The sequence below is a fragment of the Pelmatolapia mariae genome, linkage group LG9 (assembly GCF_036321145.2).
Source record: "Pelmatolapia mariae isolate MD_Pm_ZW linkage group LG9, Pm_UMD_F_2, whole genome shotgun sequence".
Taxonomy (NCBI): Eukaryota; Metazoa; Chordata; class Actinopteri; order Cichliformes; family Cichlidae; genus Pelmatolapia; species Pelmatolapia mariae.
This window is the reverse complement of record NC_086235.1, coordinates 10,519,462-10,536,465: the sequence shown is the minus strand read 5'-3', so window position 1 is coordinate 10,536,465 and position 17,004 is coordinate 10,519,462. Positions and strand designations below refer to the sequence as shown.

Sequence of the window (17,004 nt, the reverse complement as noted above, 5' to 3'; positions counted from 1 at the left end):
AGCCAAATACAGGGCAATCTTGGAAGAAAACCTCTTGGAGTCTGCAAAAGACTTGAGACTGGGGCGGAGGTTCACCTTCCAGCAGGACGACGACCCTAAACATAAAGCCAGGGCAACAATGGAATGGTTTAAAACAAAACATATCCATGTGTTAGAATGGCCCAGTCAAAGCCCAGATCTAAATCCAATCGAGAATCTGTGGCAAGATCTGAAAACTGCTGTTCACAAACGCTGTCCATCTAATCTGACTGAGCTGGAGCTGTTTTGCAAAGAAGAATGGGCAAGGATTTCAGTCTGTAGATGTGCAAAGCTGGTAGAGACATACCCTAAAAGACTGGCAGCTGTAATTGCAGCAAAAGGTGGTTCTACAAAGTATTGACTCAGGAGGCTGAATAATTACGCACACCCCACTTTTCAGTTATTTATTTGTAAAAAATGTTTGGAATCATGTATGATTTTCATTCCACTTCTCACGTGTACACCACTTTGTATTGGTCTTTCACGTGGAATTCCAATCAAATTGATTCATGTTTGTGGCTGTAATGTGACAAAATGTGGAAAAGTTCAAGGGGGCCGAATACTTTTGCAAGCCACTGTAATTCTATAAAGTTGTTCTATATAGTGTGTAACTGTTCATATAGAGCGTTATTAAATTTATTGCTAATGCAATCATATGGCACATTGACTTCTGAGGAAATTTTAGATGGCACTCATCATCAGAAAGGTTGCCTACCCCTGGTTTATGAAGTAGGTGAGAAGTCTTGAACAAAGCTTAAAGAAGTCAGTCAGTTTCACAAACTTCACAAATGGGTCAAGTTTTTTTTTTTTTTTTTTTTTTTAAACTCATCCATTTGGATTTTAGGAGGACTTAAAGGTTAGGGAAATGGCCAATTTGACTCCCAGATGGACTGACCTTGGCAGATGCAGCCAGCAACTGTCTGCTAGGCCTCAACTCAGTCATCTCAAGTTAATGAACTATACCATTTGTATGCAAGTTTGGAGCATTATATTTGAGCTGGTAAATAATGTGGCTTGCGTTGTGGAACAGCCCATGTAAGAGGTTCTCCAAAGTTGTCAAATTTCTACTGTTAAGACCTCAATTTTTTTTATATACACTCTGCCTGCTCAGGAGAAAGAAAGAAGTAGTAGTATTCAAGAGCTACAATGTACAAACACTAACAAAAGCTGCCATTCGTAAGTGCTTCTTGTGTCCTTCTTTGCTTTTTACTGTCTTATGTGTCTTTTCCACTTTGTTTGTAACCACAGATTTAAAAAGACAGACATCAAAGTCATAGATGAGATCAACTGCCATTCCTGTTTTAGGCTTCTACTAAAGTAGAATGATGTTTCCAGTTCACTGGAAATATGGATAAAATCCTACTGTATCCTAAAGGGCTCCCATTTATCTAGAAGACAATGAATCAAGTTAGTTCTAAATAAAATAAATAAATAATTGTTGTTTCCACAAAAAAAAAAAAAAAAAATTCAATTTCATTTATATACAACATGAAATGAACAATTTCAATAAAGCTACTTTTGGTTTCTTCCTTATTCACAAGGTGCCGCCACAGCTCCACATGCTTGATTTGGCAGATTTTTTATGACAGCTAAAATCCAGGGGAATTTGTATTCCCCAGAAAAGAAGCAGCTGGTTTTGGCCATCTATCACCTCTACTGGATGGCTCCAAATGCATGAAATCCAAACGGTGCACACCATAAAGTGGCCCGGGGTGCTGTGAAAACTATTGTACTGCAATCAAGAGTTCTCAAAATAATAAAACATTGAACTGTATCTTTTTTCTGGACCATTTCTGTTAAAAAACATAATGAAAATTGAGGAAGATGGTTCAACATTTCTGGGCTAGAGCTCCACAGGACTCCATTTATTCTAGACTCTCTCTTTAGTATTTATAAATTCTTTGCAGACAACAACGCAATACCACAAATACGCTTTTACAAAGGGCAAGTGCAGTGCACAGTGAGCAACAAAAGCCAAACTGACAGCATTTAGACATCAACAACATGACCAAAACCTCCCGAGGCCTGGTGTAAAATCTCCACAGAGTCTGATTTCCATTTACCATCCTGGACTTAGACTGACTAATTGACTAATTACCAACTGTAACACCAGAAAAGCAGCCTAATAATGCTGGATGAAGGAAAAAGAGGGGAGGTAGCTCTACTTAGGTGAGCTGCTAAGAGAGAAAAAGGATTCCTCTTCTTTCTCACAGAGAAAGTTGTTTGCATGAAAATTAATGACTAAAACTTTCAAACCTGTAAAGAGAGCCAAAAGTGGGAATTTAAAGTAAAGCAACCCTGAAGGAAACGCATTAGTCGACATTCAGCTTTGTTTGAAAAAAGGACAAAAACCGCTGTGCCTAGAAAGACTGCCGCAGCTGAACATCTCAAACTCGCTGAGGGAAGAAAAAGGAAAAAGATAGGGCTCAGTAGGATATGTCAAGCCTTTATCAATCTTACATTAGGAGAATGTTAATCTCAGCCCAGAAAAAAAAAAGAAGAGAGAGAAAAAATAAAAAGACTCCAACTACTCTTTCCCCTGGGCTTGCTTTTCAAAATGCTTGTCTCCTTTCAGCCAACTTCAAATCAATTTCAAGCTCCAATGAGATATATATGTAAAACGTTAACAGAGAGGTTTCAATATTTATAGTTGCTCAAGAGGCCTTCAGCTTTGTAGCCCTGAACACAGAAACGACAAATTCAACAGCATCTGTTATTTTTTTCTTCTCTGGTTAAGAGTAACAGCATTTTGAGGGAGGTGGGTAAAAAAAAAAAAAAAAAAGTCAGTTATTTGACATGACACAAACAGAAATCAAGCAATTCTCAGCACCGCGTTGACACTTTGATAAAAAAAAAATAAAAATATAAGTAAAAACAACCCACCACGTCTACATCCAATCTCACCTCCCCCATTGTGTGATGTCAAACACAAGTCAATGACTGCCTACTACACAGCCTGAACTACGGTGCTGGGCCCTCTAAAGAAAAAAAGTATGAAACAAAATACACGAGTAACTCTGTAAACACTGCAGATCCCTCACTGCTAAGAACAACAACCAACAGCAGTGACTCTGTGGACAGGATTGACGTCTGCAACTGTTCCTGTCAAGATAATGACTGCGTTAAGTATTGGAGTGATTCGGATTTAGCGATCGTTGCCTCGGCTGCTGCTCGACCGCCTTTGGCTAAACGGAAATAAACATCATCGCTCAGCTGAGAGCCGAGGACCTGACTGGAAAGGGTGCTGCTCGTGCACCCGCGTGCAGGGAAAACCGATGGGCCGATCTGCCTGCTTGGCAAACACAATGATGTAATTACTCTGTACAGCTTTATTTAAAATAGTGCATGGCTAAAAATCAGGCTTCAAAGGTTAAAGAAAAAACAGGGGTTGAGGATATAAAACAGAGAGTTACCATTACGTTGATGGATCTTCACGACACAAGTCAAAGCCTGAGCAAAGAGATTCTGTCCATCAGAAATACTTAATACATAATCCAGTTTGTGGCGTTTTAAAGATTTGACAGCCATAACGAGGCAACAGCTTTGGTTGTATGCTTTGGATATTTGTGAAGAACAAAAGAAGAGAATACTGGAGGTCTGTTCTGAATGATGGCCGTTTAGCCACATGATGACAGCTTGGATTTCAGTTCTTTGAGAATATAACTGCTCTCGTTATCATGTCCTTCACATAATGAAACACTTAGTGAATCGCCTTTCATTCATTTCTTATGGAAATATTGGTGAGAAAAGGTTAACTCTTGTGTGGAAATAATCTTTTAGGAGGCACAGATGAATATTATAAAATAGGCACATTTGTTGTGGAAATATCAACAAGCGAGAGGAACACACGTTTCATAGTTTTCCCTCCTCCTACACACAATCACATCAAACCATTCTCCATCCAGTGTTTCCCATCAGCGGCTGCTGAATGCTTCATGGAAAAGGTGTGCCTTCACTAACACTTAAAAACAGTCACACTTGATCCATGTCTGAGATCGCCCGGAAGGTTATTTCAGAGTTATGGTGCAATGGCGGCAAAAAGGAAAGCCGTCCCTTTTTGTAAAAGCTTCGGTTGTGGTGGGAGAGAAAGAGACGCAGACCTTAAGGATCATGAAGGAGAATATGGATGCAGCATATCTATCACTTATGCAGGAGCAAAGCCACTTGAGGCCTTAAACAAAAACAGTGTCACCGTATACTGGGTTCTGTGATGCCCAGGAATTACATTGGAGTCATGTGATTTTTGTCCCACTCAACAATGTGACTGAAGCATTCTGGGCTCGTTGTAAATTAGACTTGACTAACTGCACTGCATCACAGTAGTAATACAGTCTTTTACCAACATGCCATGAGGGTTTAATCTATAAAGATTTTGTCTCTGAACAAGTTCGCACACTAAGTAGAAGCTCATTAATTTCTAAAAAAGTAGGATCAGGCTTGAACAAACAGAGTTATGTTTGATTCGTTATTTTTGCAAGGGATTACAAAGACAGACGCATGTTGAAACAGCTTAGGTTTTATTGATTTCTTTGATTTGGAAGCTCCCACAGACCCCGTGGCTCTTAGAGGACTTAGCCTTCAATTGGTGTTGTATTTAAATCTGTTTGTTAAGTAACTAATAAGTTTGATTCAATTAATTCCAATCTGGTTGTTGGTGTTACCCCCGTTTTCATCCTGCTGAGTGAGAACTCCAACGCTGGCATCTTCCTCGCCTCCATACAGCTGGCCAATCACAGAATGGAGTGGGAGTGAATATCGGATGGATTGTTAGAAAGGTACAGAAATGGTTCGATACAACCCTTCTCCAATTTAACCCCCGGCATGTGTGGGAGGAGGAGGTTTCCAGAGCGAGCCTTCCAACAAGCAGTTCTGATGAACCACAGCGGGGCACACCACATGGAGACTGCAAGAACTGTAAGAGATCCACTTGGGCTCCTTGTATTTTCTCAGACAACTTTATGAGAGGAGAGTGGACAATATTAGGCAAGTTTAAGAGTTAACAGTTCTTTCAGTCTCTTCACTAATACATAATGCAAACTATATCCATTGCAAACCACCTTTGCACTGCAAGCGGTGCTCTCCATCACAGCGAATCGAAGAATGTAAACATCAGGCAGGCGCAGTAGTCTTCAAGATGAATCATTCGTACAATATATCTGTCTCGTGTTGTGGTAGTTGTATCAATCAGTCAAATCAGACAAACTAGAAATATAAAACTATAGCTTTAGGTACTGGTTCAGATTAAGCGGCTGAAAAATGAAGCCAACTGGCTATAGTTTTTCGCTCAAAGTGAGTCAATCGCAATCGACTCACGGTGTCCCAACGTACCCAGCTTCATAGCAGAAATAAACACGTTTACAGCCAGTTTTTTTTTTTTTTAAACCCAGAACAAAACAAAACAGATATTTTCCTACACAACAAGTCTGAGTGGGATGTATTTTAAATAACCCATTGACCTAGATAACTGAGTTAAGGGCGTGGTCACATTGACTGACAGGTGTCTTGACAAATGGAGCTGAAAGCTATCTCTTAGGCCTCGTCCACTACTCTGAGTAATTAAACTGGACCTCTTCCATGTGTGGGTGATTTTGATCCATTTCCAAGCATTTTTAAAGTTATTTGACTAATTTTATGGTTTGCTATTTGACACAAAGCATTTGAGTAGTGTGTGCTTTGGTTCTGGTGAGTGAAAATTTAGTATTTTACTAGCCTGTTGGTTAAATATACCTACATACATACCTACCTACCTACATACATACATATATATGGATTGTCTGAGTAAAAATTTAGTTTGCCAAACTTTGGTATAGTCTGTCTAAAACGTTTCTTTAAATTAATTCTTTAAAACAAAATAAAAATAAAATAACAAATCCATTTTTGGGGTTAAGGTTTCTGAAAAACCTAAAAATGTTTATGCAGTCTTGAGATTCTTTTTCGGGCATTTCAACCATGAGAAACCCACAATCATGTGACCTGAATAGCTCTCACAGCGATGGGTTGGGGCAATATCTTACAGAGGTTTCACATTTTGGGTCCAGGTATGTTAACGACCCATTCCTTTATTTCACACCTTGGCTTTTGACTGTGATGACTCACGTGATTAATTGTGGGTCAACGACAGTCAGGATTACCTTCAAATGGGCCAGCCCCCAGTAGAGATTAAATAACCGTACCTTTTCACCAATTTGAAATGAAGACGTCTTGGATGAGAGGTGAAACATCTTTACAACCTGATAGAAGTCCAGCTGCTTTTTTTTTTAAGCACTCAAGACTACAATGTCTTGGATGACTGAAAACCTAAGCGTGTGTGAAATTCTAGTATGTATTTTATAACTTTGATTGCACCGAGCTAACCAAATCTGCTAGCTAGTTAGCTGAAAACGTAAGCACTCGGGACTTTCTAAAATGATAACACATTGGGCTCCTCAAAAAAATAAATAAATAACTTGGTCGCAGCAAAAATGCTAAATTTTCACCTTCACAACAGTACTTCACAAACAAATAGGTGATCTCAAGCTGACTACACCTATTCTCAAGCCTTAGCCAATAACAGCAATCAACCCTTTTAATTCCAATATTAAAAAAACATCTGGTTCCAAACACCCAACATATATTGGATTGTCAATATATGTTAGCTACTGTTAACAGTTAGTTCCATATTGTAGTTCATGTGTACCGCAACCACAAAAGTCCTGACAATAAATAAATACTGTATCATTCTAATATCCAGCATACAGTACATAGCACTAGCAATATTTTATTTTATAAAATGAAAAACTCAGGTATTCAACCTGAAACAAAAGAAAACATTCAAAGCATGTGAAACGGTATTCCCCAAGTGAATCAAATGGACACCTCAATCACATGGATGGAAATGTGTCGCCATGAATAACAAAACAAATAAAATACCCCAGTACACAGAGTCACAGTCGTATTCACAGGGGCACACAAACAAAAGCATGCAATATCAGAGCCAGGGCTGTGGACTTGTACAGTTAAATTATTGAGATGCTCTGTGATGCCTCTCATTCTGTCAGCATGGGTCAAAAGCGAGGAACGAGGATGAAGCAACAGGGGGGTGGGTGGGATTATGAGGGTCTGTTGGATGTGGGGATGCGGGAGCATGTGGCGACCATGAACACATGTCTCTCCAACCCTGCCCCGCCCCTCCTAAGTTTTAAATGTTAAATGTTTAACGGGGAGGCTCTCAGAAGAGGAGCTTCAAAGGGCCCAGGCTCCACTGCAGTCGGGCGGGGGGAAGTGCAGAGTGCAGAGGCTCCCGCTCTCAGGCTGGGTTTTTGTCAGTTGCCTCATGCCGGGATCACATTGCCTTTCTCTACTGCATAAGCAGGTATGTTGCTGCACAGAGAATCAAAAGATGTTTCATGGCTTCGCCGACTGAGTTTACTATGGTGAATGTACATCAGCAACACTTATTCTCCTTACAATTTGGATTTACAGATAAGCGTTCATTAAACATTATAGAGAATGAGCTGAAAACAAGCATCGATTGCACCCAGCTCTTCTCAGATGATAAGCCGCTTTCATCTCTTATGAAAAAAGGGAAATAAATTCTCATTCCTTTAACAGGAGTACAGCTCATTACTCTACATAGATAGAACAAGAAAAGCCATTCACAAATACATATTCAACTGCTCCAAACCCAGACAGACCACTGAAGTCTGGCTCCTCATTGGAGAAATACTCACTATAGCCTTCAGCATGATTCCATTTGTGTGCGTGTGAAACATGAGGATTTAAAAACTGTAGGCAAGTATATATGATGACCTGTGAGTCAGTCTAGTCTATATTTAAAGATCCTGAAAAAGCATTTTCATGAAGCACTTCTGTTTTTGTTTGGGATTTGAAGTGTGAAATTTAATTAATATTTATAGTATTATTTCAGGGTTTTCTTCCCATGCTGGTGCTGTGCATAGAAATGAGCCTAATAAAGTGTGTTAAGTTGGTATAATTCTACATGTCAGGCTGACTCAAGGACTTAAAGAGTGAAAAAAATATGTAAAATTAATGAGATGAAATGCAGATAAAACAAAAATAACTAAATTAATAATAATAATAATCACTGTCAGCCCAAAAACTAGGAAGTGGCGACACATTTGTTGATCCATATGCAGTGCAACCACGTCATGCGCACACTTTTCTTGGTGCGAAAAGAACACAAACTCGCCAGTTTGAGATTATTTTTGTTTTATGCCACAAACCAAGCTGATAGACCCAAATGAAGCAGTCAGGTGAAGGACACCTTGCACCTCCACATGAACAAACAGGTGAGGATGAACAGATGCTTTTAAATTATCACCTCCAATGTGTGGTAGCGTCAGTTCACGGTAGAACCGCTGAGGGGGTCATTTTGATCCCTTGGCTTTTTTAAAAATCATGTAACCACATCATCTCATATTTCACAACTTTTCCTAAAGTAAGTGGTTTAATTTACGTTTTTAGAAAAATAATATGTGATGTGGGGAATAAAAAAATAAAGAATTCATGACTACTTATACCTAGAAGCACTGAGGATGTCATCTTGACGCCACAGAAAATGATGTAAAACAACAGATGTGGTATTGCCTAGCAACACAAATTTTAATATGACGCCTGCTGTAATGTGAGACACAGCTAGAGAGCTGTGATTGATAAATAAATACATAGGGCACTGTAGTTAAGTAAAAGATGAATAATAACTGCAGGGCTGATGGGATGTTGGCCTGGGTCAGAGACGGGCAAAATTGTGGCATACCGGGCGGGTTGCTGGCTGTCAGAGCAGTGGGGGAACCGTAGCTGAACTGAACAGAGTGCTTAGAGTGTGGAGAACCAATCTGAGCAAATATAGGGTGAAATCCTGAGCAAATCAGCCAAATCTGATGGTTATAGGGCCTCAGGAGGAGAGCTGAGGGGCTAAAGTGCAGGCAGATTAGGATGGTCTGATAAACTTTAACATTAATAAATCTATCAAAATGTGTTTCTTATTCTGTTTTAGTTGTTTGTTTCCAGGCAACGCGTTTTTTCAGTATCTTTTTTAGGGCATCTAACTACGGAGCCCCGCAAGGGACATTGGAGAGATCTCGCAAAATAGGCCTCATCCTTCGCAGGTCGCATTTGAAGGCCCAGTCGGTGTATCCTTCGTGGCTATCCCAGAATTCATAGCGCGGCCCAGCCAATTATACTTTCCAACAATGGCAGCAGCTACTTCGTTTTAATATTATTCTTTCTGCATCACAAAATAAACTTCTAACATATTTTCAGGCGTGAATGTAGCTGTGTAAAGTTCAAATATCTGCTCAGTTTATCAAGACATCACATATTTGCAAAAGTGCTCCGACGTTTTCGGAGACGTCTGTTACCCACCAGCTCGAAGCTGACCGGGAGGTCGAGGCCCACTAGAACCGCACTCCCGGCACATCGTGCCTCGACCTCCCGGTCAGCTTCGAGCTGGCGGCCTCCGAAGGATGCGGCCTATTTTGCGAGATCTCGCAAAGGTTCATCTTCATTTTTTTCCTCCAATGTCCCTTGTGGGGCTCCGTATCTAACACCACTTCATCCAACATTCAGTTTTACATTTTCTTCATAATTCTTCTACAATAAATAAATCGTTTAGATGTATAAGCTGCTGTTTTTTTGTTCGTTTATTAGTGAATGCTACTATATATTTTAAGATCTGTAATAGAATCATCTAAATCACTTGTAAAAGTACTTATTTTGTAAAATATTTCACATATATTTATAAATGAACAACTCAGCTTCTGTAAGAAATTACTTGTTTGTCATTGCTCTTGTTGTAATGCAGGGTCAAAACAAGCAACAAGCAAAGCTGGTGCTTTGGCATGCATTACGCAAGACTGACCAAACAATCCACAACATTTTGTTAGTCGTACTGAGGAGAAGCTCTGGCAGTCTGTGTGTACACCCTCCACTGCAGCTGAATCACAGACAGTGTTAAAGATGGATGGACTGTGGCTTCTGGGTCTGAAAAGTGAAGCCAATGCAGAAGAAACGCCTTAAACCTGCTTCTTTTTTTTTCATGGCCACCAAGGGATGAAAATTTTTCAGGTTGTATAGAAGTTTATGAGAAAACAGCACTCGGCTCCTTTGCTCTGTGACCTCAGTAAAAACTTAGCTGATGGTTTTTTTGATCGCAGTGACTAGTCTCAGGTTATATTGATGATAATATTTAAACAACTGTGTAAATTATGGTCATTATTATAGTCATAATGGAGGATTATCCAGGGTATGCTGACTGAGCGCAGTTTCATAGCCAGATCTACTCTTTTGCTCATCACATGGTTTAAAAAAAAACAAAAAAAACAAGACGTCAAGTGCAAAAACTGCTCAACTCAAGGCTTCATATGCACACAGTGCCCCGGCTGTGTCCATCTGTTATACCGTCTATGAGCTTAACATGTGCAAGGTAATCATTTAATGAGATATTGTCAAATTAGTTAAACCTAATGTCAAGTAAAAAGCTGTCCCTTGAAAAAAAACAAAAAAAACAACTTGCAGTGGATTTGACCAGTTCGCTTCCTTGTGTGTCAGTGTTTGTCCCATTCTCCTTGAAACAAACAATACGGTAGCCACTGTGCCAAAACTTCTATACCTATGCGTTCGACACAACTAAAGATAAATTATATTCAAAGCACACAAACCTTCTATCAAAGTACAATTCATTTGTAATGCAATCAAAGGGTGGGAGCTGATTCTGCTCATGTTAAATGAGCGGACTGTCACAGGAAAACATTTATCTCATTAAATGTGATCATCCCATCCGAGTGGAGGCAAATGAGAAGTGACGGCGGATCTGAAACCCGCTCTGACTCAGAGCGGGGCTGTTTGAGCAGGCACCGCTGCACTCCTGCAACCGTTCTGTCTGAATCTATCTGGGCGCAGAGTGTGTGTGAGTGCTGTGGGACATTAGGCGCTGCTGTGTGTGTGTGTGCTGTAGATGAGGAAAGTGTTGTAAGCCCAGCAATGATGGCTCCCTACTTGGGTCATTTCAGTTCCAGTAGTGGTGAACTGCTGACAGCCCTGGCTTTGTCCACACACAGATACACAGCAATGCCACGGTATTACCACCTCAATGGCAAGAATTGCAATGCAGGCAGGCAACAGGCGCTGCAGAAGCCTGTAGTGTGCGCTGCCTGTGAGCTGTTATGTATAAATGATTGTTTTTCTTTCTATCTGTGCGTCTTCTACGGGAGATGAAGGAGTTGAAGGAGAAAGGGGGAGGGACAGATCAATTAACATCTCCCCTGAGAGACTAACCATTGAAGCTCAAATGGACATCTTCACGATGAAAGAGGCCGCAGCTTGTCAGCTACCGGCTGGCCTCGCGAGCCAGTGTTTCCTTTTTAGCGCTCGTAATGACAGGTCGTCATTATGCAAACGACAAAAAGGCCAATCATTGATCGATATGTGCAAAAACCACACACAAATGCTCTCAGACCACTGAGCAGTCTGGCACACAGACACACTGAGCCCTGAGCGAATCTTAATGCATCCTTCCCCTTTTTAACTATGTATAGGCTACAACACATTGATTTCTAATGTATCAGGTTATGACAGCTCTTCAATATTGCTGGAGGCAGCCGTGGAGCTCACTCTGAGAGCACACAGCTTGAGGCTGTGGACCTGACAGGGGAGAGCTGGCATTACGGAGGAGGCTGTCGTTGTCCTGACTACTGTCACTGCAACTCACAGCAGACCTGGGCTGCTCACTGCAGAGATATGACTCAGGCCAGTGTGTGTGTTACCTTAGCTGACTCCTGAGCCCCTGTTTCCACCTGAACTATCCCTGCAGAGGTGGATTGGGCACAGTAATGAGGGGAAACGCTGCCTCCCTGGATCTCTGTGCATAACAAGCTCCTGCACAGAATGTTTACTTTTTTATCGGCCTATCTAACCTGTAGACTGTGCACCGCCTGAAAGCACTGCACGGATTCGCCTAATGTTATCTATCTTGTTAGTTATCATCTATGCCAGCCTTTAAGTAAGCTTGGGACAGGCCTTCACAGTCACATCAAACCGTCGTGACAGATTCTTACCTGAAGGAGGCAGCGCTCCTTGAAGACATAGGCGATGAGCTTATCCAGATGCATGAGACACTGGTGGTAGCGGATATGATGGGTGAGAACGGGGAGCATCATGGCGTGCTGTGGAGGACAGAGAGAATTGACAAGCAGGGTAAGAAAGGAAGACAGGAGGGGAAGAAAAAAATAGAAAATCTCAAGTAACAGGAAGAGGCAGAGAACAAGGATCATGGCGTATATGAAAGAAGAGTGAAGGGAGCGTGTTTTGAGAGCAAGTGTGATGAAGAGATTGGGAGAAAGAATGGGAGAGGGTTGATGGAGGGAACGGGGAGGGAGAAATCAATCAGCCAGTCATTATTTATTAAGTGGTGCTCTGCAACAGAGAGATGAAATAATCAAAAACCCAATTGCTGCAGAGTGAGAGGGAATGACAGAGATGGGGAAATTCACATTTGGACAGGACAGTCAAAATCGAAGCCCATTCTGACATGTTGACACACTTACATTGGAACAAACACTGACAGCCCCCGCTGACCCTCACATATGAAAAGAAAAAAGTTTGAGTGCAACAAAGTAAAAGAAAAGTCAAGGGCAGGGCGGGGTTGGAGGATGAGCTGCGAGTGAGGGGAATGTGACAAGAAAAGTGGGAGTTAAAGCGAAACAGTCGGTGGTCGGATACTGAGCTCGGCAGTCTGCAGAGCCAATCTGCGGAATCATTAGCCGAGGCTTATCAAGTCTTCCCCTCGGAGCGACTGAGAAACTGTAACAAAGGCTGGTGTACACACATTAACCCCGTGCCACCACATGAGAGAGGAAGGAGCCGTGCATGTTTTAATTAGTGCTACTGGGGAGGGTGAGCCCGAGGCCCGGCGGCTACAAGCGGTGCTGCCACGTAGCCCTGGGGCCATCACAGGGGCCGTGGTGACACAGTCCCCGGGCCTTGTTAAGCAGCCAATTAAACAAAGCCGGGGCCCAGTCATGTCTGCTGCTCCTGACCTGTTCTTACGACTGCCTGAGTGACTGAGTATGTCTCTGTGTTCACAAAGGCAGGGTGGGGGCTTGTTAGAGAGTTGATACGCCACTAATTAAAAGGTGAGAAATTCCTAATTTACTGTCACGGGTGACGTTTGGGTATTTTGGACACCTTTCAACCAGGCCAGCAGCCTGAATTCACTTTTTCTTTGATTTAAGTATTACAAGCACGACTCCACACCAAGGCTTTACTCTGGGAAGCCAGTCAGGTTTATTAACTGCCACCCAAGCATATTTGGCACCTCATTTTAGCGATAAAAAAAAATTATATAATTATGCGTTGGAGAGATTTATACCACCCATTATCGATTTACTAAAGGATAACTCCATGCTAGACATGCTCTTTTCCAGCTTGTGTTTCTACTTTAGCATCTTGGACTACAGCTCTCGCTTTGGTGATCTGCTGTTTGCGCAATCCAACCAGAACCTACAGCGGGTGGAGAACTGCAGATCTGAAGGACTACCATCAGAAGCTACAGTGCAAGACGGCAGAGCTGGAGCTGGTTGGGTGGAGACTAACCCAGCTTTCACTGTGCACGAGCCTAGGTAGACCCTGGAAGAGTCGCCATCACGGGATTAACACAGAGATAGAGTCAACAACCCTATCACGCATCTCTTTGGACTGTGTGAGGAAGCCAGAGCACCCACTCAAGGGCTAAATTCAAACCCAGTACATTTGGGCTTTTCTCTGATGGATGCATCACGAACAATTTGCGTTTCACTGTCTTGCCCAAGGATGCTTCAACATGTGGTCTGGAGGAGGTGAGTAACCAACCAGCCTTCTGATTAGCAGATGACCCCCCTCTACCTCCTGAACCACAGCCGGTACAGATACTTAATTAATCATTAAATAACTATTTTGTTAAATTAACAGCAACTTGGCCAGTGAGCCAGAAAGCAGAGAAAATACATTGAGAATCATCAACTGATCTGAACAGCGTGTCTTGGCATGTACAGGGAGAACACTGCAGCCGGCATTTGAACCAGGACTGCTGTGAGGCGACAGCGCTAACCGCTGTCTAACCACCTATGCTTCCTGTTTCTTTTCGTTGATAGGCTCATTTATTTTGATGCACATTGAGCCATGTGTGATGTGAGTGTAAGGCCTCTGGTTTACAGCGCTTCCACAGATTTTATTAGGCTGTATATATTGTGCAACGTAAACTACTGCAGAAATTCACCTTTGCAGGCGAGCTTTATTACCTACCCCTAACACAGCTGATACAGCTGTATTTCTCCATGCTTGGCCTTAGTTATATAATTTATAAGTAGGTGGATTAATATATGTATACTAAGTAATTGCTGCAGAAAACAAAGACCCGCCCACACTTATTTTCTCCACTGTAGAAAAAGAAAAACAGACTTCCCTTTGAAATGTTTTTGAAAGTCTGACGGCCTGAACATAAATGTGATCAGGGAGCCAAAAAGAACAGAAAACAAGAGAGAGAGAGAGAGAAAAAAGGCAGTGAATAAAAAAAATATGAACATAAAATAAAATTGTGATGAATAAATAAGTCCCATCTCTGCCCCCAATGTGCAGCCCGGTCCTTGACAGAGCCTTTCAAGTGAAACAACCTTGGTGTTGCCGAACGATGTTTGTAACAAGGGGGTTGATTTTGCTCTGGAAAAAAAAAACGAAGTCTGCTTTTAAAATCAAGAAACTATGGGTCAGTTTTGCAGCTATCTATTGTCTGTGTCACATGTTGTGTAGACTGTACCGCTGCAGTTCGGACTGAAATTATTCATGAAGCAATTAGTCGTAGCGGTACAGCTTGAAGCAAATATAATTGGACAGCAATTATGGATCGGATTCTTCTTTGCTAGACCTTGCTGTAAGAGAGGTCTGGCTTGCACGGCTAGAACATTCTGTCATTCCTCTCCAAATGTGAGCAGCAGCATCAGCTGTAGGATACCTTCACTGCACTACATTGATAGTGGGTGTGCCGAGAGAATAATACGTGCTACGCTGATGCCAATTATCTTTTCAGTAAGAAGTTGAAGACAAAAAAGATCCTAGAATAGACGATAAATAAAAAATGTACTCAAACAGACTTAGCTATATCATTACACTGACTATCAATGTAGTGCATGAGCACACGAAGCGCTCTGTTTCAGTGGGCACAGCGCGCTGCTTACACATTCAGGGTTATGGTTCAAGTCTCATTAGTCCTGCCCGTTCGAAATCGTGTGCACACATCGAAGTGCAAGTTGAACATGCTGCTCCACTTCCTAGAAAATGAGCTACCGTTAAGATAAAAATAAGAATCCATCCTAAATATATTTTTTTGCTGCTAAAAGTGCATGAAATGCTGAGTGGCAGTCAAGTGGCATATAAATAAGCTGTCCAGTCGGAGTCGTTACTTAATGAAAGGTATGGCTACCGCTGCGGCTCCGTGGGAGTACGCTTTGCCTACACAGATTTTGACACTTGAATGGAGAAGTGACGCAATGTGTGGAAAGAAGAGAAGCCGAGCGTCGGGCTGTGGCTGTGCAGTGGACGTGTCCGTCTGAGTGGAGCCACTGCAATATGTGCATGTGTCCAACTTCTAGCAACTATGTTTGCTTTTCGGTTTTAAATACAAATTCAGTTTTATTTATGTACAGCCAATTCACAACAGCAGCTGCTTTAAGTGGCTTCATGTTGCAGGGTAAATAACAAGCACTTGACGACAGTGAGAAGGAAGAACTCCCTTTTAACAGGAAGAGACCTCGTGTTTAACTAAACTCAGGGAGGGGCAGCCACCTGCCACAAGCATACAAAGCGAGCATTTCACTTTGTACCCTGAAACTATTGTACTTACATTGTTAACAGATATAACTAAGACAAGATTTAGACAAACGTTAGCTAAACTGTAGCTAAACTCAGAAGGTGGCACTAAAAAAAAACATCTAATTACAGAGGAAAACAGTCCATAGATACGAAAACAATGCAAAGTAGATTCCCACTTTAAAATACTCCACCTTTACAGCAGGCACAAAACAAGTGCCTGCTACAAAAAAAATGATTTGGGTCCACTCTAACCTGTACCATTTAGCGTCACAGATCTATTTGCCATTTCTGATCATGTTAATCCAATTATTTGACAGATCGTATGACTTAGTGTGTGGTTAGTTGTACTAAGAAACCATCCAAGAAGGATGCACACCAGCTTTGATGGATAAAGGTTAAGTATTTCCTTTGTGGTAAGCGACTCATGTTGTAACTGACGTCAGACGCCGGAGATTTTGGCGGAAAATTAAAGCGAATGGTAGTTTAGATTTGAATAAATTCCTTTAAGCTTCAGTATAACCAAATACACTTATCAATTGTCTTATAACTAACAACATTTGTCTAAATCATCTCCAACACCCTGGAGAACAACGGGGAGAGTTTAGAGGCTCTCCAAGATTACATTGATCAGTACTTCCAGGATCTTGTGATGAAGAAGGCTCAGAGTGCAGCTTCCCCGGCCAAACCTGACACGCCGTCGTCGAAAAGACTTCGCCCGGCAGATTCCCCCGGCACAACATCGCCAGCCGGCAAAGATATTGTCGACATACTGGAGTCAATCGACCAACGACTGTCCAGTTTCGATGCAAGGCTGTCCTTGGTGGAGATTCTTCACCGGGAATTTAAATCCTTGCGAGAGTCCCTGGAGTTCAGCCAGCAGCAGGTGGAAACGCTCGCTGCTGAAAATGCCACGCTAAGGGAGTCGGTGAAATGTCTCACAGACAATGTTACTCAGCTAAATAGAGAAAATAAAAAAATAAAAGAAACAGTTATAGATCTACAAGCCCGTAGCATGCGTGATAATCTGGTATTTTCTGGTATTCCAGAAGCCGCTGGAGAGGACGCGGAGACCACGGTAAAAAGCTTCATCAAAACCCACCTGAAGCTGCCGGAGGACACGGTGAAGAACATCGTCTTCGATAGGGT

At 41.8% G+C, this 17,004-nt stretch overlaps 1 protein-coding gene across 5 annotated transcripts in view; it reads right to left on the bottom strand.

Moving 5' to 3' along the window:
• The window catches only part of drosha (drosha ribonuclease III), a 143,242-nt gene that overhangs the window by 80,971 nt on the left and 45,267 nt on the right, over positions 1–17,004 (bottom strand). For 4 of the 5 annotated variants that reach the window (XM_063483680.1, XM_063483679.1, XM_063483682.1 and 1 more), the window contains one exon: positions 12,072–12,179. The exons of the other annotated variant lie outside the window; for it this stretch is intronic. In XM_063483680.1, coding sequence (XP_063339750.1) covers positions 12,072–12,179 — 108 coding nt within the window. The remainder of the gene's footprint in view (positions 1–12,071; positions 12,180–17,004) is intronic. 5 annotated transcript variants of the gene reach the window in all.